This window comes from Aquarana catesbeiana, linkage group LG03 (genome assembly GCF_042186555.1).
Source record: "Aquarana catesbeiana isolate 2022-GZ linkage group LG03, ASM4218655v1, whole genome shotgun sequence".
In the NCBI taxonomy this organism is placed as follows: Eukaryota; Metazoa; Chordata; class Amphibia; order Anura; family Ranidae; genus Aquarana; species Aquarana catesbeiana.
The window spans coordinates 678,038,715-678,057,771 of NC_133326.1; the positions used below are offsets into that span (position 1 = coordinate 678,038,715).

Below are 19,057 nucleotides of genomic sequence, written 5' to 3' on the forward strand. Positions count from 1 at the left end.
AAAAGGATTTTTTATAAAGTAACTGATGTAAACTACTTTAGTAGTGAGAAATTAACATCCTGCACTCTCATGCCTCAGATCACTGTCCCCCCTGCACATCTGCCCCATCAATATACCCCCCCTGCTCATCTGCCCCACCACTGTAACACCCTGCACATCTGTCCCACCAATACACCTCCTTTTCACATCTGCCCATCACAAAAGCTGACGATCGCAGCTACAGCAAAGTTAGTGAACCAAACAATGTTTCTCATCTTTTACAATGTGTGGGGGCTCAGTGTCTCCCCCTCAGTGCAGGTGCAGCGTGGGGAATTCTGAAATTGGAATGCATTAGTGTCTCACCGGCACTTCCCTGCGCTGCTCTGCTGATTGGGAGGGAGTGGAGTGCCAGCAAAAGAGGCTTCGCTTGCGGCACTAGTGCCAGGGGTTGCCTACCTCTGATCTAGGGTCCCTGCTATTATACTTATTGACTCGAGTATAAGCCTAGGGTGAGAAATGCGCAGCTACTGTAAGTGGAAAAGAGGGTCAACAATGCCCGTTTGCACCCTCACTGTGCCCATTTGCAGCCTCATTATGCCCATTTGCAGCCATAGATCCCCCGAACTTCAAACTCGGTAGTTAAGGGTTCCTAGATGCCCCCAGCTGCAGCCTAAATTTGGGGTCTCTGGACCCAAAGGGTCGCGAAATGACATTGCTGCAGATGGAACAATTGACTGACTTTGGGACCCCGTATCTCGGGGCCACTTGGTGCTAGGAACCCCAAATCTGGTGTGCAAACCTAGTGGAACTAGCACTACAAGATATCCAATTAGGGTTCCTAGCACCAAGTGGCCCCGAGATACAGGGCCCCAAAGTCGGTTCGGAAAATGTCAAGCACTTTTCTGCAGCAGAGAATGACATTTTCCAAACCGAGTTTGGGGCCCCGTATCTCGGGCCACTTAGTGCTAGGAACCCCAGCTTTGGATATGTTGTATCACTGGCTCCACTGGGTTTGCACACCAAATTAGGGGTTCCTAGCACCAAGTGGCCCCGAAATACGGTGCCCCAAAGTCGGTTCGGAAAATGTCTATCTATCTATCTATCTATCTATCTATCTATCTATCTATCTATCTATCTATCTATCTATCTATCTATCTATTTATCATAATATGGGGGTTCTAAGTAAGTTTCTAGCAAGAAATACTGATTTTAACTTGTAAACAAGTGTCAGAAATAGGTTTAGTCTGTACTCTAAAAGGACGAAATGTTACTATGTGTTTCTGCTTACCTTCGTCTATGTTGTCATTAAACTTGGCAGCTGCCTGTTTTTTTGTTTTTTTGTTTTTTCTTTTTAGACAGCTGTGAGCAGAGAACTCTGCATAGAATCGGGAAAATGCTTTGCTAAGATTGCGAGGGGGGGAAGAATCGCAATCCTTTTTTTGGTTTGATTAGCAAAAAATAAAAACCCCAGTGGTCAATAAATACCACCAGAAGAAAGCTCCATCTGTCTAAAAAAATAAAAAAAAAAATAAATTCCATACGGGTACAGTGTAGCATGACCGCGCAATTGTCATTCAAAGTGTGACAGCGCTGAAAATTGGCCTGGGCAGGAAGTGGGTGAAAGTGTCCGGTAGGTAGTTAAATTTCATTGTATTTAAAACCGAAATTCTATTTTAAAATAACATATTGCCTACAACCCCAATTCCAAAAAAAGTTGGGATATTGTGTAAAATCTACATAAAAACAGAATGCAATCATTTGCAAATCTTTTAATGCCATATTTTATTCACAATAGAAAATAGAGAACTCATCAAATGTTTAAAGTGATACTAAAGGTTCTGATTAAAAAACAAAACAAAAAAAAGACGATCAAACATGTTATACTTACCTGCCCTGTGCAATGGTTTTCCTTCTCTTCTCGGGTCCCCCGCCAGCATTCCTGGCTCCTCCCCCCTGCTAAGTGCCCCTATAGCAAGTGCTCCTCTTTATGGAGAGATCTGGGATCTGTAAGACCCCAGATCTCTCTTCTGTCCTCCAAAGCATCTGATCAAACCAAGATCGGTTTGGTCAAATGCTTGTTTAAGCCGGTAACAGTTTACTTACATGAGACCAAAACTGAAAGTGATTAAAGTGGTTTTAAATGCAGAAAGTTTTTTTATCTTCACGCATTCAATGTATGAAGATAAAAAAACCTGTTTGCAGCAGCCCCCTTCAGCCCCCCTAATACTTACCTTAGCCCCCTCTCTGTCCAGCGATGTGCATGAGTGCAACGGTTATTCAGGACTCTCCCTCCTGATTGGCTCCCGCTGCTGTCACTCAAATTCAGCCAGCCAATCAGGAGAGAGAGGAGGTGGGACCGAACTGTGGCTCCATGTTTGAATAGACACAGGGAGCTGTGGCTTGGGTGCCCCCATAGTAAGCTGCTTGCTGTGGGGGCACTCAACAGTAGGGAGGGGCCAGAAGCACCGACGAGGGACCCGAGAAGAGGAGGATAAGGGGGCTGCTCTGTGCAAAACCGCTACACAGAGCAGGTAAGTATAACATGTTTGTTATTTTTAAAGAAAAAAAAAAAGAGACTTTAGTATCACTTTGAATTAAACCCTTGTCGCTTCTGATTTCTGGCGTCACTAAGTGGGAGGAACGGCATCTGTCCAAGGATGCCACATACTTAACAAGTGGGACCCCCTTCCGCCGCTTGTAAAAGTAATCCAGCAGCTTCTTGGCTATGAAGATTACTTTTACATTGACTGCAATGGCCAGCCCTAAAAAATGATATCTCGATCATTGCCGCAGCAATGATTGGGATATCACCCTTCCAATCCAGCAACATACCAGTACGTTGCTGGTCGGTAAGTGGTTGAAGTGACACTAAGCAATCAAGTAAGGGTGGCTATGTTCCTACATACAGGGGAACCATAGAGCAAGAACAATGCCACCCTCTAATAAGAAGTCGAGTCACAAAAAAAGGAATTTGGAGGAAACTGAGAGCAATAGAGGGGACTTTTTACGTTAAAGTGATTGTAAAATCTTGTTTTTATGCCTATAAAAACAAAACATGGTGTTCTTACCTACTCTGTGCAGTTGGTTTTGCACAGAGCAGCCCGGATCCTCCTCTTCTCGGGCCCCTCTTCGATGCTCCTGGCCCCTCCCTCCTGTTCATTGCCCCCACAGCAATCAGCTTGCTATGGGGGGCACCTGAGCTGAGTCACAGCTCCCTGTGTCCATTCAGACATGCAACCCCGCCCCGGCGGTGCTCCCTCTCTCCCCTGATTGGTTAGCTGACTTTGACAGCAGTGGCAGCCAATGGCACCGCTGCTGTATCTTAGCCAATCAGGAGGGAGAATCTCGGAAGGCTGAGACACTCGTGAACAGAGAGGGACCTCAGGCCACTGCACGCAGAAGGCTTTTTATCTTAATGCATAGAATACATTAAGATAAAAAAACCTTCTGCCTTTACAACCACCGAAAGATGGCTATAGCGCGGTTGGCTTATTCTGGGTGGGCGTCCGTGGTCCCAAGGAACCCGGCGCATCACGGATCGTGGTAAATGGCTGCTTGTAGCGCCCGTTTACCACGTGATTGCTCCATCAAATGACTGAGCGATCACTTGTAAACAAACCGCCGTCATTTCATGACGCCGGTTCCTCCCTCCCCTCTCTGTACCGATCTGTACAGTGTGAGAGGAGAGGGGAGAGATGGTTTTTAGCAGCGCTGTGGGCTGGATCTGTAGTGCCCACAGCGCTGCTCTGTGCCCATACGCTGCAATACTCGCCCAATACTCTGCAATACATTTTAACAGAAACAAAGATTTTTTTTTTTTTTTTTTACCGAATTTTCAGTCTTTTTTGATTTATAGCGCAAAAAATAAAAACCCAGCGGTGATTAAATACCACCAAAAGAAAGCTCTATTTGTCATTCAAAATGTGAGAGTACCGAAAGCTGAAAATTGGTCTGGTTGGGAAGGGGGTTTAAGTGTCCAGTTGTCAAGTGGTTAAGAATACATACTTGAATAGAATTTTTTAGAGTTTAGTGTAACGTCGTTAAATACCTGAACCGGGAGGAGCCACAAGTAATGAATGATAAGCATTGGTCTTTATTAGGAACCAAACTTTTGAACCTTTTTTGGTAGCGTGAGTACTTGATCTACGATTCATGGTCAGCAAAGAGTTAACCGAGCTTCTTGTAATGACTGGCATATAGTTGTACACAGAAAATCCAGGCTAAGCACTGCACGGGGATTTGCGAGAAGATAGATACAAGAAGGGTTAAGAGCCGTCAGAAGTCACTTGCAGCTCATCCTCAGCCTAATCTGCTGTGTGAAGGCAGTATTCAGATTTCTGTGTGTTTTGACCATCAAACTTGGCTTGACTTGAAGAGCAGCGTGGGAGCAATATAACAGGAGATGAGTGATGGAGGATCAGCAGTGCTGGGGGACCAGAGCAGGAGAAACTAGCAGATGTTACATGTAGTGCGCAGCATGGGAGCAATATAACAGGAGGTGAATGGGGACCAGGGAGAGGAGGATCAGCAAACCAGAGGATCAGCAGAACTGGGGGGGTACTACTGAGCGAGGGATTAGCAGAGCTGGGAGTACCACCGACGGGGCATCAGCAGAGCTTGGGGATTCTAATAAGCTGGGGATCTGCTGAACAAGGGTACTAATAACCTGGGGATCTGCTGTACGAGGGTACTAAAAATCTGGGGATCTGCTGAACAAGTGTAGTAATAAGCTGGGGATCTGCTGAACGATGGTACTAATAAGCTGGAGATCTGTTGAATGAGGGTACGAATAAACAGGACATCTGCTGAACAAGGGTACTAATAAGCTGGGGATCTGCTGAATGAGGGTACTAATAAACGGGACATCTGCTGAACCACGGTACTAATAAACGGGACATCTGCTGAACCAGGGTACTAATAAACGGGACATCTGCTGAACCACGGTACTAATAAACGGGACATCTGCTGAACCACGGTACTAATAAGCTGGGGATCTGTTGAATGAGGGTACTAATAAACGGGACATCTGCTGAACCAGGGTACTAATAAACGGGACATCTGCTGAACCAGGGTACTAATAAACGGGACATCTGCTGAACCACGGTACTAATAAACGGGACATCTGCTGAACCAGGGTACTAATAAACGGGACATCTGCTGAACCACGGTACTAATAAGCTGGGGATCTGTTGAATGAGGGTACTAATAAACGGGACATCTGCTGAACCAGGGTACTAATAAACGGGACATCTGCTGAACCAGGGTACTAATAAACGGGACATCTGCTGAACCAGGGTACTAATAAGCTGGGGATCTGTTGAATGAGGGTACTAATAAACTGGCGACTTGCTGAACGGGGGTTCTAATGAGCTGGGGTTCTACTGGGCCCCTTTGATACAAATCTAAAATCAACCCACACAGGGCATTTGCCAAGCTTCAATAAAGCTTCAGAAAAGCATCACTGAAGCATCAAAAAAATCCTGTTGGAGCGGTAGGCGCTTTAACGGGTAGTCTAAGTGTAAATGAGCCCCGCTACAGTACGCAAAGGCATTTTAGACAATTCTGTACTTCCAACCTTGTGGTAATAGTTTGGAGAAAATCTTTTTTTCTAGCATGACTGTGCACAATGCCAGCTCCATAAAGACATGGGTTGATTAGTTTGATGAACTTGGGTGTCCTGCACAGAACCCTGACCTCAACCCTACTGAACACTTTTGGGATGAATTGGAACACCAATACTTAGCCAGGTCTTCTCATCTTAGACCGTGGCACATAATTGTGAAGTGGAAGGAAAATGATAAATGGTTCTCCAAATTTTTTACAAATAAATATCAGTATCTGAAAAGTGTGGCGTGCATTTGTATTCCCCCCCCCCCCCCCGAGTCAATACTTTGTAGAACCACCTTTCACTGCAATTACATCTACAAGTCTTTTTGGATATGTCTCTACCAGCTTTGCACATCTAGAGAGTGAGATTTTTGCCCATTCTTCTTTGCAAAATAGCTCAAGCTCTGTCAGATTGGATGGAGAGCGTCTGTGAACAGCAATTTTCAAGTCTTGCCACAGATTCTTAATTGGATTTAGGTCTGGACTTTGACTGGGCCATTCTAACACATGAATATGCTTTGATCTAAACCATTCCATTGTATCTCTGTCTGTATGTTTAGGGTCGTTGTCCTGTTGGAAGGTGAACCTCCGCCCCAGTCTCAAGTCTTTTGCAGACTCTAAGGCTGGATTCACACCTATGCATTTTTAGTGCTTTTTGCATTTTGCAGATTTGCACTACAGAACGTGTTCCATAGGAAACCATGTTAAATGGACTGTAGTGCAAAATGCAAAAAGCACTAAAAATGCATAGGTGTGAATCTGTCCTTACAGGTTTTATTCTAAGATTGCCCTGTATTTGGCTCCATCCATCTTCCCATCAACTCTGACCAGCTTCCCTGTCCCTGCTGAAGAAAAGCATCCTCACAACATGATGCTGCCACCACCATGTTTCACGGTGGGGATGGTGTGTTCAGGGTGATTTGCAGTGTTAGTTTTATGCCTCACATAGCATTTTGCTTTTAGGCCAAAACTTTCAATTTTGGTCTCCTCTGACCAGAGCACCTTCTTCCACATGTTTGCTGTGTCCCCCCACATGGCTTCTTGCAAACTAAAAACTGGACTTCTTATGGCTTTCTTCTTGCCACTCTTCCATAAAGGTCAGATTGGAGAACACGACTAATAGTAGTACTGTGGACAGATTCTCCCACCTGAGCTGTGGATCTCTGCAGCTCCTCCAGAATTACCATGGGCTTCTTGGCTTCTTCTCTGATTAATGTTCTCCTTGCCCGGCCTGTCAGTTTAGGTGGACGGCCATTTCTTGGTAGATTTGCAGTTGTGCCATACACTTTCCATTTTCTAAAGATGTATTGAACAGAGCTCCGTGAGATGTTCAAAGCTTGGGATTTTTTTTATAACCTAACCCTGCTTTAAACTTCTCCACAACTTTATCCCTGACCTGTCTGGTGTGTTCCTTGGCTTTTATGATGCTGTTTGTTCATGAAGGTTCTCTAACAAACCTCTGAGGACTTCACAGAACAGCTGTATTTATACTGAGATTAAATTACATACAGGTGGACTCTATTTACTAATTAGGTGACTTCTAAAGGCAATTGGTTCCACTAGATTTTAGTCAGGCTACATTCACACCCGAGCGTTTCAAAGTCGCGTGTTTTTGCTGCGATTTTGTACAGGTCACCAATGTAAAAGGCAGAAAAACGCATGTAATCTGCCCCAAAGACACTCATGTTCTTTTTTGAGCTCAAGGCGTTTTTCAGGTGTTTTGTTTCAGGTGACAAAACACTCAGACGTGAACAGGTACCATTGAAATGAATGGGATTTTGTTTGCTGGACGTTTTTCAGGCGTTTTTTTTCTAGGGTTTTGCGAGCTGAAAACGCTCAGGTGTGAATGCAGCCTTTGGGGTATCAGAGTAAAGGGGGCTGAATACAAATGCACACCACACTTTTCACATATTTATTGTAAAGAGAATTAAAAACCATTTATCATTTTCCTTCCACTTCACAATTATGTACCACTTTGTGTTGGTCTATCACATAAAATCCCAATAAAATACGTTTTTGGTTGTAACATGACAAAATGTGGAAAATTTCAAGGGGTGTGAATACTTTTTCAAGGCACTGTAAAAAATGTTCTGTAGGCTGCTGTTTTTGAACTCCCTCCTGGCATGCTAATTGTTTGACTGTTTCGGGTTTTGTGACATGAAATGCGAACAAATCATATCCCGCTATAGCAAACTTTCTCAACTTTTTTGACACTGAGCAACCCTGGAAATAACATTCTGGTTTCGGGGAATCCCTGATCAAAATGACTATATCTACGACTCATGGTATATTAGTGTGATGGTCAGTGGAAAGAATGTTCCTTACACTTGTGGTCATTCGGAAGAATTACCCCCTTAAACCTGGTACACACTGACCCAGCGGGCTGAGCAAAAAAAAGTAGGAGCTCGCTGTACTAACTATGCAATATTAGTACAGTGATCTCCCCGCTGGGCTATTGTGTACTGATAGGGGGACTCCTCCCCCACCAGAGCACTCTGGTCAGCGCCCGTAACCATTTGCTGTGAGCGCTGATTGGATGCCAAACTGCTGCTGTTTTTCCAGCATTCCCGGACAGGCTGCTGTACATATGGGCCAAATGTTGGCTGTTTTTTTGTTGAACCTGGACGATATTCGGGCCGTGTGTACACCAGGCTTTACTTGTCTCAATACAGAGCACTAATTGTCATTTTTGTCTGCTGCCTCGTTCCTCTGCTACCTGCATGAGTCGCTTCTGACATGTTTTCCTGACACCAAGAGAAAAAAGGTGACAGGAGGAGGGATCTCACAGCCTGTGATTAAAAGCCACAGCTCTTTTCCTGTGTGCTGTGTGAAGGAGGGGGGGGGGGGTCTCTTCCCTCCAATCAGCTCCAATCCATCCAATCTTCCCTCTTCCCTCCAATCAGCTCTCTGCCTTCTTTTTTTCATTGCTCAGAAAAGCTTTATCGATTCTGGACTTTGGATGTAGAGAAGAGTAGACTGCAGATAGACGGGCACAACTTATGTAGGAGGATTTGTTTAATCTCTGTGTATCATCTGAAGCCAATCGCTTCACTGAGTATATGGAAGGGTGTACAACCACTTGTCGACCGCTGCACGCCCATATACGTCGGCACAATGGCAGCAGTGGGCAAATGGGCGTACCTGTACGTCCCCCTTTAATTAGTGGGGCTAGCGGGCATGCCCCTCCTAGCCCCACTTTATGTCCGCCGGTCTCCTGGCGATTGTGTCAAGGGCCCGCAGAACGGGGAAATGCAATGTAAACAAGGCATTTCCCCGTTCTGCCTAGTTACATTAGAGAGATCACTGCTCTCTGTCATGTGAGTGGTACCCAATCCCCCCCCCACAGTTAGAATCACTCCATAGGACACACTTAACCCCTTCATCGGCCCCTAGTGTTTAACTCTTTCCCTGCCAGTGTCATTTACACAGTAATCAGTGCATTTTTATAGCACTGATCGCTGTATAAATGACAATGGTTCCAAAATAGTGTCAAAAGTGTCCGGCGTGTCCGCCATAATGTCGCGATAAAAATCGCAGATCGCCACCATTACTAATTAAAAAAAAAAAATGAATAATAAAAATGCCATAAAACTCCTATTTTGTAGACGCTATAACTTTTGCGCAAACCAATCAATATACACTTATTGCGATTTCTGTTTTTTACCAAAAATATATAGAATACATATCAGCCTAAACTGAGGAAAAAATGTTTTTTTTATATATTTTTGGGGACATTTATGATCGCCAAAAGTAAAAAAATATTGCTTTTTTTTTTCAAGATTATCGCTTTTTTTTTTTTGTTTGTTTATAGCACAAAACATAAAAACCGCAGAGGTGATCAAATACCACCAAAAGAAAGCTCTATTTGTGGGGAAAAAAGGATGTCAATTTTGTTTGGGTACAGCATTGCATGACCACACAATTGTCAGTTAAAGTGATGCAGTGCCGAATCGCAAAAAGTGCTTTGATCAGGATGGGGGGTAAAATCTTCCGGGGCTGAAGCGGTTAATATCCTCCATGCCAATGACCGAAACATGCAATGGTCCTAGTTTCAGTTTCACACTGGACATTAGGCCTCATGCACTGGGGTGCTGAGACCTGTAGTTCACAAATGGACTGCGTGTTTATGCTGTTTGAGCTGCAAGGTGCTGCGTGTAAGTAGTCCATTCAAGTCTATGGGGGGGATGCAGGTTGCGTGGACACAGCTGCTTGTCCCATTTTGATGGTTGTGCAGGTGAGTGTCCCTGAACGTGGGATGTCACCCACACGCACGTGGCTGTCACACGTGTAGCCATTGCATGCCCATAGACTTGAATGAGCTTCCTGCACCACGCAGTACCTGGTGTTTCAAGCTGCATAAACACGCGGCTCATTCATGGACTACGGGTCTTGGTGCCGGTGGGAATGAGGCCTATATGTACACCATTCATGCTTATAGTGACAAAAGGATGGTCCAGGCCAGCACGATGCCCACCCAGGGAGCAGGTCTATGACAACCTGTTCTCATGGGAAGTGGGTTGGCTGATGCTGGGCATCGATCATCCTGGACTGGGGAGTGGAGAGTCTTCAGGGGACAGCACCAGAATGGAGGACAGTATATTAGCCAGAGCTATGGCAGAGTTGGGCTTTAAAGGAAAACAATGTGGCCATATTTGATACAAATACAGCTCAGTGGATCTTTCTAATCGGATTATTCATTGATCGATGGCAGTGAAAATGTTTCGCTCTCCGAGGATTGGAGGGTCATCATTTATTTACAGGTTATGGTGGGAAGTCCTACTAATGAGCAGAGGCTCGGCAGGGGGAATGAAATGCATCATCAGGGGGTCAGATCAAGGGACAGCTCTGCTCATTCATACTTGGGCCTCTTGCACATGATACTCCTGTTTGAGCTTCTACTTTTGTCAGACGCTTTTGTTTTTATTTTTTTTTTTTAGGAATTTTCGCGCATATGCTTTTGCGCAAATTCACACAATTGCACACATTTTCACGTAAACTTTTGCTCACGTACTCCTGCAGATTGTAAATAATGGCCATTAGACCCCTTTTACACTGGGGCGTTAGCGGTAATTTTAGCAGCGCTTTACTGCTTTTACAGTGGCACTTTTCGGCTGCTAGCAGGACGCTGCCTGTGGTGCGGCGCTGCCAAAGCGCTTTGCAGGCATTTTGGCAGCGCTGCCCATTCACTTCAATGGGCAGGGCGTTTTGGGAGCGGTGTATACATCGCTCTTGCACCGCCCCAAAGATGCTGCTTGCAGGACTTTTTTATTTATTTATTTTTGTTTTTACCGTCCTGCAAGCGCACCACCCCAGTGTGAAAGTACTTGGGCTTGAGAGGCACTTTTCAAGCGCTATTTTTAGCGCTAAAACGCCTGAAAAGTGCTCCAATGTGAAATGGGTCTTGGCGCACTTATCGTGCGTATTTGCGCGCATTCACGCATATATAGGAGTAATTTACTGCCCAAAAATGCAGATTTTTGTTACTGAAGAATACACGGCGCTTGTTTACGCACCTGTGTGCATAGGCATATTACAGTGAATGGGCTGTATTTTAGCTCCTTAAAAAAAAAAAATAAGCTGTACTGAGATTTTCCAAGCTGCAGTGTGCAAGAGGCCTTATGTTCTCCTTCTGTGTCTTCATCCTCCAGTGTCCACAACTCTCCCCCACACTTCCCCGGAGCACCCCTTTCAAGAGGAACCTTCCTTAAATACTGCGGAGTTACCCCCAAACCGGAGAGCGGGCGAGGAACGAGTCACTCCCAATCCCCTCCTGCAATATTACATCCGAATGGTGAGTTACCCCTCTGCTGTTGCTTTAAAAGATCACTATAGCAAAAAGTATGTATGTATATGTGTGTGTATATGTGTGTGTGTATGTGTATGTATATATGTGTATATATATATATATATATATAAAATATATTCTGGTCATTTTATTGAAAACTCAATAAATAATTAAACATTAGATAAATAACTTTGCAGTTATGTACTAAAATCACATTGTTAATGTAATTTTACACAAGACAAATTTCAAATTATAGTATAAAATGTATACTTTTACCTACAGTAACATTAATGCAGTATCTGTTAACCACTTGCCAATGACGGCTACAGCGTGGCCGACTAGTTCTGGGATCCCGTCATATGATGGCATGACGTGATCGCGCCCACTGTAGGGCGCCAGCGGCACGCTCTATGATCGCAGTGTCCCTAGGATTGAGGTAAACAGAAGTTGGTTATTGGCACTCCTTTCCTGTCAGCATGAGGAGAGGACAAGAGAGCCGATAACCGGCTTCTCCAAAAGGGACATCTACACTGATAATCAGGGCACTGATTATCAGTGCAGTCCCAACAGTACTCATCAATGCCCACCAGTGCCACCTCATCAGTGCCCATCAGTGTAGTGTCATCAGTGCCACCTCATCAGTGCCCATCAGTGTAGTGTCATCAGTGCCTCATCCTCAATGCCCACCAGTGCCACCCATCAGTGCCACCTCAATGCCCACCAGTGCCGCCTCATCAGTGCAGCCCATTAGTGCTGCCCCATCATTGCCGCCTCATCGGTGCCCATCATTGCCGCCTCATCAGCGCACATCAGTAAAGGATACAAATTATACGTTTGCAAAATTTTATAACAAACTATGAAAAAAATATTTTTTTTACATAATTTTCAGTCTTTATTTGTTTAGCAAAAAATAAAACCCCCAGTGGCGATTAAATACCACCAAAAGAAAGCTCTATTTGTGTGGAAAAAAAATGATAAAAATTTAATTTGGGTACAGTGTTGAATGACTGCCCAATTTTCATTCAAAGTGTGACAGCACTGAAAATTGGCCAGGGCAGGAAAAGGGTAAAAGTGCCCAGCAGGCAAATAGTTAAATAAGTACAAAAAAATATACCTGTTTATCCTGCCAGAAATGGTGTCAGCTGATAACTTCCTGTGCACTCTACGGAATCCTTCCCCTCTATGTTATGGAGAAAAGGAGAGTGAAGTTTTATTGTAGTCCGCGTCTATGGTGACAACAGTACTTCTCCAATGATACAGTGCAGGGAGTGTTGTCACTCTGGAACAGGAAGTGTGTTTTTGGATGGCTCACCAGGTAAAAATAAAGGGGGACAAAACGTTGTTGAAAACAAAGCAGACATCACATGTAAGGGCTGGTAAGCTGCAATATATTAGATTTATATTCTTGAGTTTAGATACTCATGATAGCGGTGCATTGGTCCCATTGTAAAAAAAAGGCCTTCAGGAGGTGGCAGGATCACGCCCTGAATGAATGGCTGACAGTGGCTGCTTAGCCGTACTCTGTATCAATTGATCGCTTTTCATACCATGGGCTAGTCTGAATTTGGCCCAAAGCCAAATTTTTCACTTTAAGAAGGTTCATTTTCATTTTCTAGTAGTTAGTGGAGTCAAATCCAACATTTATTTTTAGCCACAGTGATGAAATAATTTGAAGGAGCAAAATGGAAAATTTTCCTTGAACGAATGAATTTCTTACATAGGGATCAATTCACTAAGAGTTAAATAACGGTCAATAAAATGCGGTAAAATAGTGCTTGTGTAAAATTAGCTTTGAAGGGCAATTCACAAAGAATTTTGCGTTAAATAACGAATGCGGGGTTTGTTCGACTGAGCGGTAATTACTGCATTTTTTTCATGCAGTAATTTATCGCATTGAGCTGATTGCTAAGGAGGGGGCCGGGAAGCCGGCCGTCGCGTCCTTAACAACGGATGACTCATTCATCAGCTGTCAACAGGTTCCCCGCTGAATGCAAAAAAAAAACATGGCGGCAATTAAAAATTATGAACAGCCCCCCCCCCCCACTCAATGCATACCAAGCCCCTCAGGTCTGGTATGAATTTAAAAGGGAATTCCTTTAACCACTTTAGCCCCAGAAGATTTGGCTGCTCAATGACTAGGCCATTTTTTGCGGTTCGGCACTGCGTCGCTTTAACTATTGCGCGGTCGTGCGACGTTGTATCCAAACAAAATTGATGTCCTTTTTTTCCCCACAAATAGAGCTTTCTTTTGGTGATATTTGATCACCTCTGCGGTTTTTATTTTTTGCACTATAAACAAAAGAAGAGCAACAATTTTGAAAAAAACCCAATATCTTTTACTTTTTGCTATAATAAATATCCCACATTTTTTATTAAAAAAACACATTTCTTTATCAGTTTTGGCCGATATGTACTCTTCTACTTATTTTTGGTAAAAAAAATCGCAATAAGCGTATATTGATTGGTTTGCGCAAAAGTTATAGCGTCTACAAAATAGGGGATAGATTTATGGCATTTTTATTATTATTATTTTTTTTACTAGTAATGGCGGCGATCTGAGATTTTTTTTTTTTTTGGAACTGTGACATTATGGCGGACACATCGGACACATTTTTGAAACCATTGACAATTATACAGCGATCAGGGCTATAAAAATACACTGATTTACTGGCAGGGAAGGGGTTAACACTAGGGGGCGATCAAGGGGTTAACTGTGTTCCCGAGGTGTGTTCTAACTGTGAGGGGATGGGACTGTCTAGGAGGAAAGAGAGAGATCGGTGTTCATACTTAGTATGAACACACGATCTGTCTCCTCTCCCCTGAAAGAACTGGGATCTGTGTTTACACAGGCAGATCCCGGTTCTCGCTCTGTCACGAGCGATCGCGCGGGAGCCCGGCGGTCATCGCGACTGCACATGCTGCTAGTGGCCAAAAGAAAAAGCGACATAAGGTAACGCCGGTTTGCCCAGCTGAGCCAACGTGCCGTAAAACTGCGGCGGCTGGTCGGCAAGCGGTTAAATATAGTGCCTGTGGGGTCCCCTTAGTTTGCTTGTCAAGTGGCACATCTGTATAGAACCTGCTGCAGCAAAGCTGACATTTATATATAAAAAAAATGCATTTAAATTACCTGCAATACAAAAATATTAAAAAAAACAACATGGGGGTCACCCTCCAATATGGGTATGGTGTGGATTTTAAGAGGAACCCCATGCCAAAATAAAAAAAATGTAATGGCGTGGGGTCCCAGACCCCCCCCCAAATCCATACCAGACCCTTATCTGAGCATGAAGCCTGGCAGGCTAGGAAAGGGGGGGGGTGGTGAGCCCGTCTGCCCCGTCTGCCCCCTCCCCTCCTGAACTATCTTAGGCCACATGCCCTCAACATGAAGGGGGTGCTGTGGGTGCTTGTCCCATGTTGATGGCTCAGAAAAGCTGTGCACTAGTTGTGTTCCCCCCTTTAGTATCTCTGTGTATTTATGGATAACATTAAATAGAGAGCAGAGCCATGATCTTGATACAAGATCTTTTCTATCTGCTGGATTCTGTATTGTTTGCATTGTTATGTAATATTTGCTTTTTAATGTTTCTCTGTGTCTCTTCCTCCCATTCTTCTCTCATACAGCTGTTAGACCGCACTCCGGGGGATCCCCTTAATGAGCTGGAGAAGGAGACATCCCATGTGAACCCGGGTATGAAAGCTGGGTGTGTGTGCTCATCATGATGGTGGTGGGGTCAGAGCAGGGAGGAAGTGTCCCGGACTCAGGAAAGCATATGTGTACAAAGATCATAGGGGAAGGAAATACTAATGTATGATGGTGGTAGTAGTTGGGGTACATTACCTGTTAAAGCTTAACTCTAGACAGATATTAACCACTTCCGGGGCACCCCATAGCAGATTTACTGCTACAGGGCAGTCCTCCTGTGCAGAATCTCGTGTATATATACTTGATTCTGCACTTCCGCCAACGGGGCACGTGCGTGCTGGCGGTGGGCCGCTTCTGCTGTGATTAATCATAGCAAAAGCCAATCTGCGGGTGCCAGGCACTAGATGTCCGCCGGCACCCACCGATCGTCAAGCAAAAACACAGGATGGAGCTCTGCCTATGTAAACATGGTAGATCTCTGTTCTGACAGGGGAGGAGAGATGGATATTGTGTCCCTGCTAAGCAGGGGATAAAATCCATCTCTTCCCTTAGTAAAAGCAGCACATACAGTACACAAACACTGGCTAGGCACACACAACCCTTTGGTCGCCCTATATGTTTAACCCCTCCCCAGCCAGTGTCATTAGTACAGTGACAGTGCATATTTTTAGCACTGATCACTGTATTAGTGTCACTGTTCCCCACAAAGTGTCAGTTAGTGTCAGATTGTTCTCCGTGATATCACAATCCCACTGATCACCGCCATTACTAGTATAGTGTCATAGCTGCGTAAATTTCAGTACATACAACAGTTTGTAGACGCTATAAATTTCACACAAACCATTCAATATATATTTTATTTTTTATTTTTTTTTACCAAAGACATGTAGCAGAATACATTTTGGTCTAAATTTATGAAGAAAATATTTATTTTTACATTTTTATTGGATATATTTTATAGCAGAAAGTAAAACCCCTTTTTTTTTTTTTTTTTTTCTTTTCAAAATTTTCAGTCTTTTTTCGTTTATATCGCCAAAAAAAAAAAAAACCTGCAGAGGTGATCAAATACAACCAAAAGAAAACTCTATTTGTCTGAAAAAAATGATACAAATTTTGTTGGGGTACAGCGTTGCATGACTGCGCAATTAGATTAGGTCATCCATGCCCAAATATTGGTGCCACATCCCTGAACAAAGCAACAAAAAGAAATTCTACTATGGGTGGGATTTTCCAGGCACTGTGAAACCAAAATGATCATTAACCACTTTCTGCCGGAAGGGTGTACATGGACGTCCTCCCGTTTCAGTGGTTATACCGCGATGATTCCTGCACCTACAGGCATTATCCCAGTATTGATCTTTTCAGCGATTCCTTGCACCATAAGAACAATTATAGCGGCTGTTCAGCCGCTTGATTGTTCTTACAGGTGGCAGGAGGGGGGGGGGGGGTTGGCGCCCTTTGGTGCTTCACCCGTGTGATTGGTGAGCCGTAGAGGGAATTAGTCGCTAGCGGAACCAGATGGTCTCCGACAGTCTCTATGACTCTTGGAGGCCCGGGCGCGATGTTATGATGTCACGTCCGGCCTGGTAGTTGTAAATACTGCCGTGTACTTGGCTGGAAAGCCGAGATCGTGTTTTTTTTTTTTTTGTTTGTTTTTTTTTGTTTTGTTTTTTTTTAATCTCAGGCTTTCTAGCCTGGAGGAGAGATGTGGGGTCTTATTGATACAATCAGCACAGAAAATTCCCATTGGAAGATTTCCCTTCTATACTTGCTCTGGGGAGAACCCAAAGTTTGCGATCTGATTTTTTTTTTTTTTTTTTTTTTTTTTCAGCTTCAGTGATAATGATAAACAGTACAGATAGAGATGGTGAATCCCCCTACTAGGGACACAGACAGCAAAAAAAACTGGCAGGTGTTTAATCTCTCTTCACACTATGCTTTAGATATACTTTAAAGTGGCTTTAAAACATTCCATATACCCAGTGAAGTGACTGGCCTCTGGTGATACACGGAGATTAAACAAATCCTCTGAAATAAGTTGTACCTGTTTATCTACAGTCTTCTCTTCGTCTGTTCAAAGTCCATCATTTATAAAGCTTGTCTGAGCAAAGTGGGCAGAGAGCTGAAGTTACCCTCCAATGGAGGGGGGGGGTGTCCCTTCCCTCCAATCAGCTCTCCTTACTGAGTTCTGCAGCGCTCAGTGAGGAGAGCTGATTGGAGCGAAGGGACACCCCCCCTCCACACAGCACACAGGTCCCTCCCCCTGTCACCTGTTTTCTCTTGGTGTCAGGAAGACTTGTCAGAAGTGATTCACTCTGATAGCAAAGGAAGGAAGCAGCAAACAGAAATTACACTTGGTGCTCTGGATTGAGACAAGTACATACTATAGAGGGAGATGCTTTGTTCATATTTCAAGTATGTAGAAGGAAGTGACTTTACTTTATGATTCTACGCTTATTTATCTAAAGCCCCGCTCAGGTCCTCTGCCGCTCTCCCCACGCTTCTTGCTGTGTGCATTGTGCTTTCTCCTGCCCGACAAACGCCTGTCCTCTGTGTGATTCATTGAACTCCCACTAGGCTATCTCCTATTTATCTGACTTTGTGCTCCATATTCTGACTTTATCACTGATCTCATTGCTTTCTGATAGATCTGACTTTATTGATTTCTGTATTTAGATGTGACTGAGCTGCACCAGTCTCTGAAAGGAAATCAACCAGCTCAAAGGTAATGTGTTTGTTTCTTCTGCTCCTTTCTGTGCCATATTGACATGTCTGACGTTTTGAAAGGTGAAAGGATGGGGGCGCTACACCAGCTTGTACAGACTTTTAAAAAGATTTTTATTTTGCAACATCCAGTGCGTTTGTGGGGGCTCAGCACTCCCCCTTCATCAGGGCTAAGAAAACAGATTGTGTAGGCACTTACATTGGAAAGGGCCAAGTGCCTACATCTTCTGGTTTTAGCCCTGATGAAGGGGGAGTGCTGAACCCCATTCTTTCTTGCGGTAATTTATAGCATTGAGCTGGTTGCTAAGGAGCAGGCCGGGAAGCCAGCCGCTATGCCCTTAACAACTGGTAACTCCTCAGCTGTCAGCTAGGTGTAAAAAAAACAAAACAAAAACATGCCGGCAATGAAAAATTATTAAAACAAAAAAAAAAAACAACCCCCTCTTTCTTGACCTGCTCGGCTGCATGCTCAGATTAGGGTCTGGTATAGGTTTTGGGGGAGACCCCACGCCAAAAAAAACAAAAAAAAAAAATGTGTGGGGTCCCCCCCAAATCCATACCAGACCCTTATCCCAGCACGCAGCCAGGCAGATTAGGGTATGGGGGGGGGGGGGTTTGAAAGCTAGCACCCCCCCCCCCCTCCTGAACCATACCAGGCCACATGCCCTCAACATGGGGGGGGGGGGGGGTGCTTTGGGTTCTTTCCCCATGTTGATGGTTTAGAAAAGGCTCAGAAAAGCTGTGCACTAGTTGTGATCCCCCTCTAGTATTTCTGTGTATTTATGGATAACAATAGAGAGCAGAGCCATGATCTTGATACAAGATCATTTTTATGGTATGGATTTTAAGGGGAACCCCACGCCAACATTTTTTATTTATTTTTATTTTTTTTATGGCGGGGGGGTTCCCCCCAATATCCATACCAGACCCAGTGTGATTCGGAGGCTCAGGCACTTTGATTGGAAAAGGCCAAGTGCCTACATCATCTGGTTTTTAGCTCTGATGAAGGGGGTGTGCTGAGCAAGACCCCACAGTTGCCGGTGAGAAGTCTCTAGGACCGAAAATCACCCATTATGTTAAAACACATCTGCATAAGGTTCAGCGCTCCTACAATATATTCACATGTCTGTCACTGCAGCCTTCCCTATATTTATGTATATGTAGAAATCTCCTGACACTCATATTGCCTCTATGTGCAGGTCAGAGGAGAAGGAACCCAATGTCTCCAAATCTCGGACAACCACCAGGAAACCAGCAGAGAACAAAGCAGTTAGGAAGGAGGTAAGAAGTGATTTTTTTTTTTTTTTTTTTTTACCAGC

At 44.1% G+C, this 19,057-nt stretch overlaps 1 protein-coding gene across 1 annotated transcript in view; it reads left to right on the top strand.

Annotated features, from left to right (window-relative positions):
* CNTROB (centrobin, centriole duplication and spindle assembly protein) overlaps positions 1-19,057 on the top strand; it is a 101,366-nt gene that overhangs the window by 79,534 nt on the left and 2,775 nt on the right. The window contains exons 15-18 of the mRNA XM_073622926.1: positions 11,235-11,377; positions 14,993-15,059; positions 17,691-17,739; positions 18,938-19,019. Coding sequence (XP_073479027.1) covers positions 11,235-11,377; positions 14,993-15,059; positions 17,691-17,739; positions 18,938-19,019 — 341 coding nt within the window. The remainder of the gene's footprint in view (positions 1-11,234; positions 11,378-14,992; positions 15,060-17,690; positions 17,740-18,937; positions 19,020-19,057) is intronic.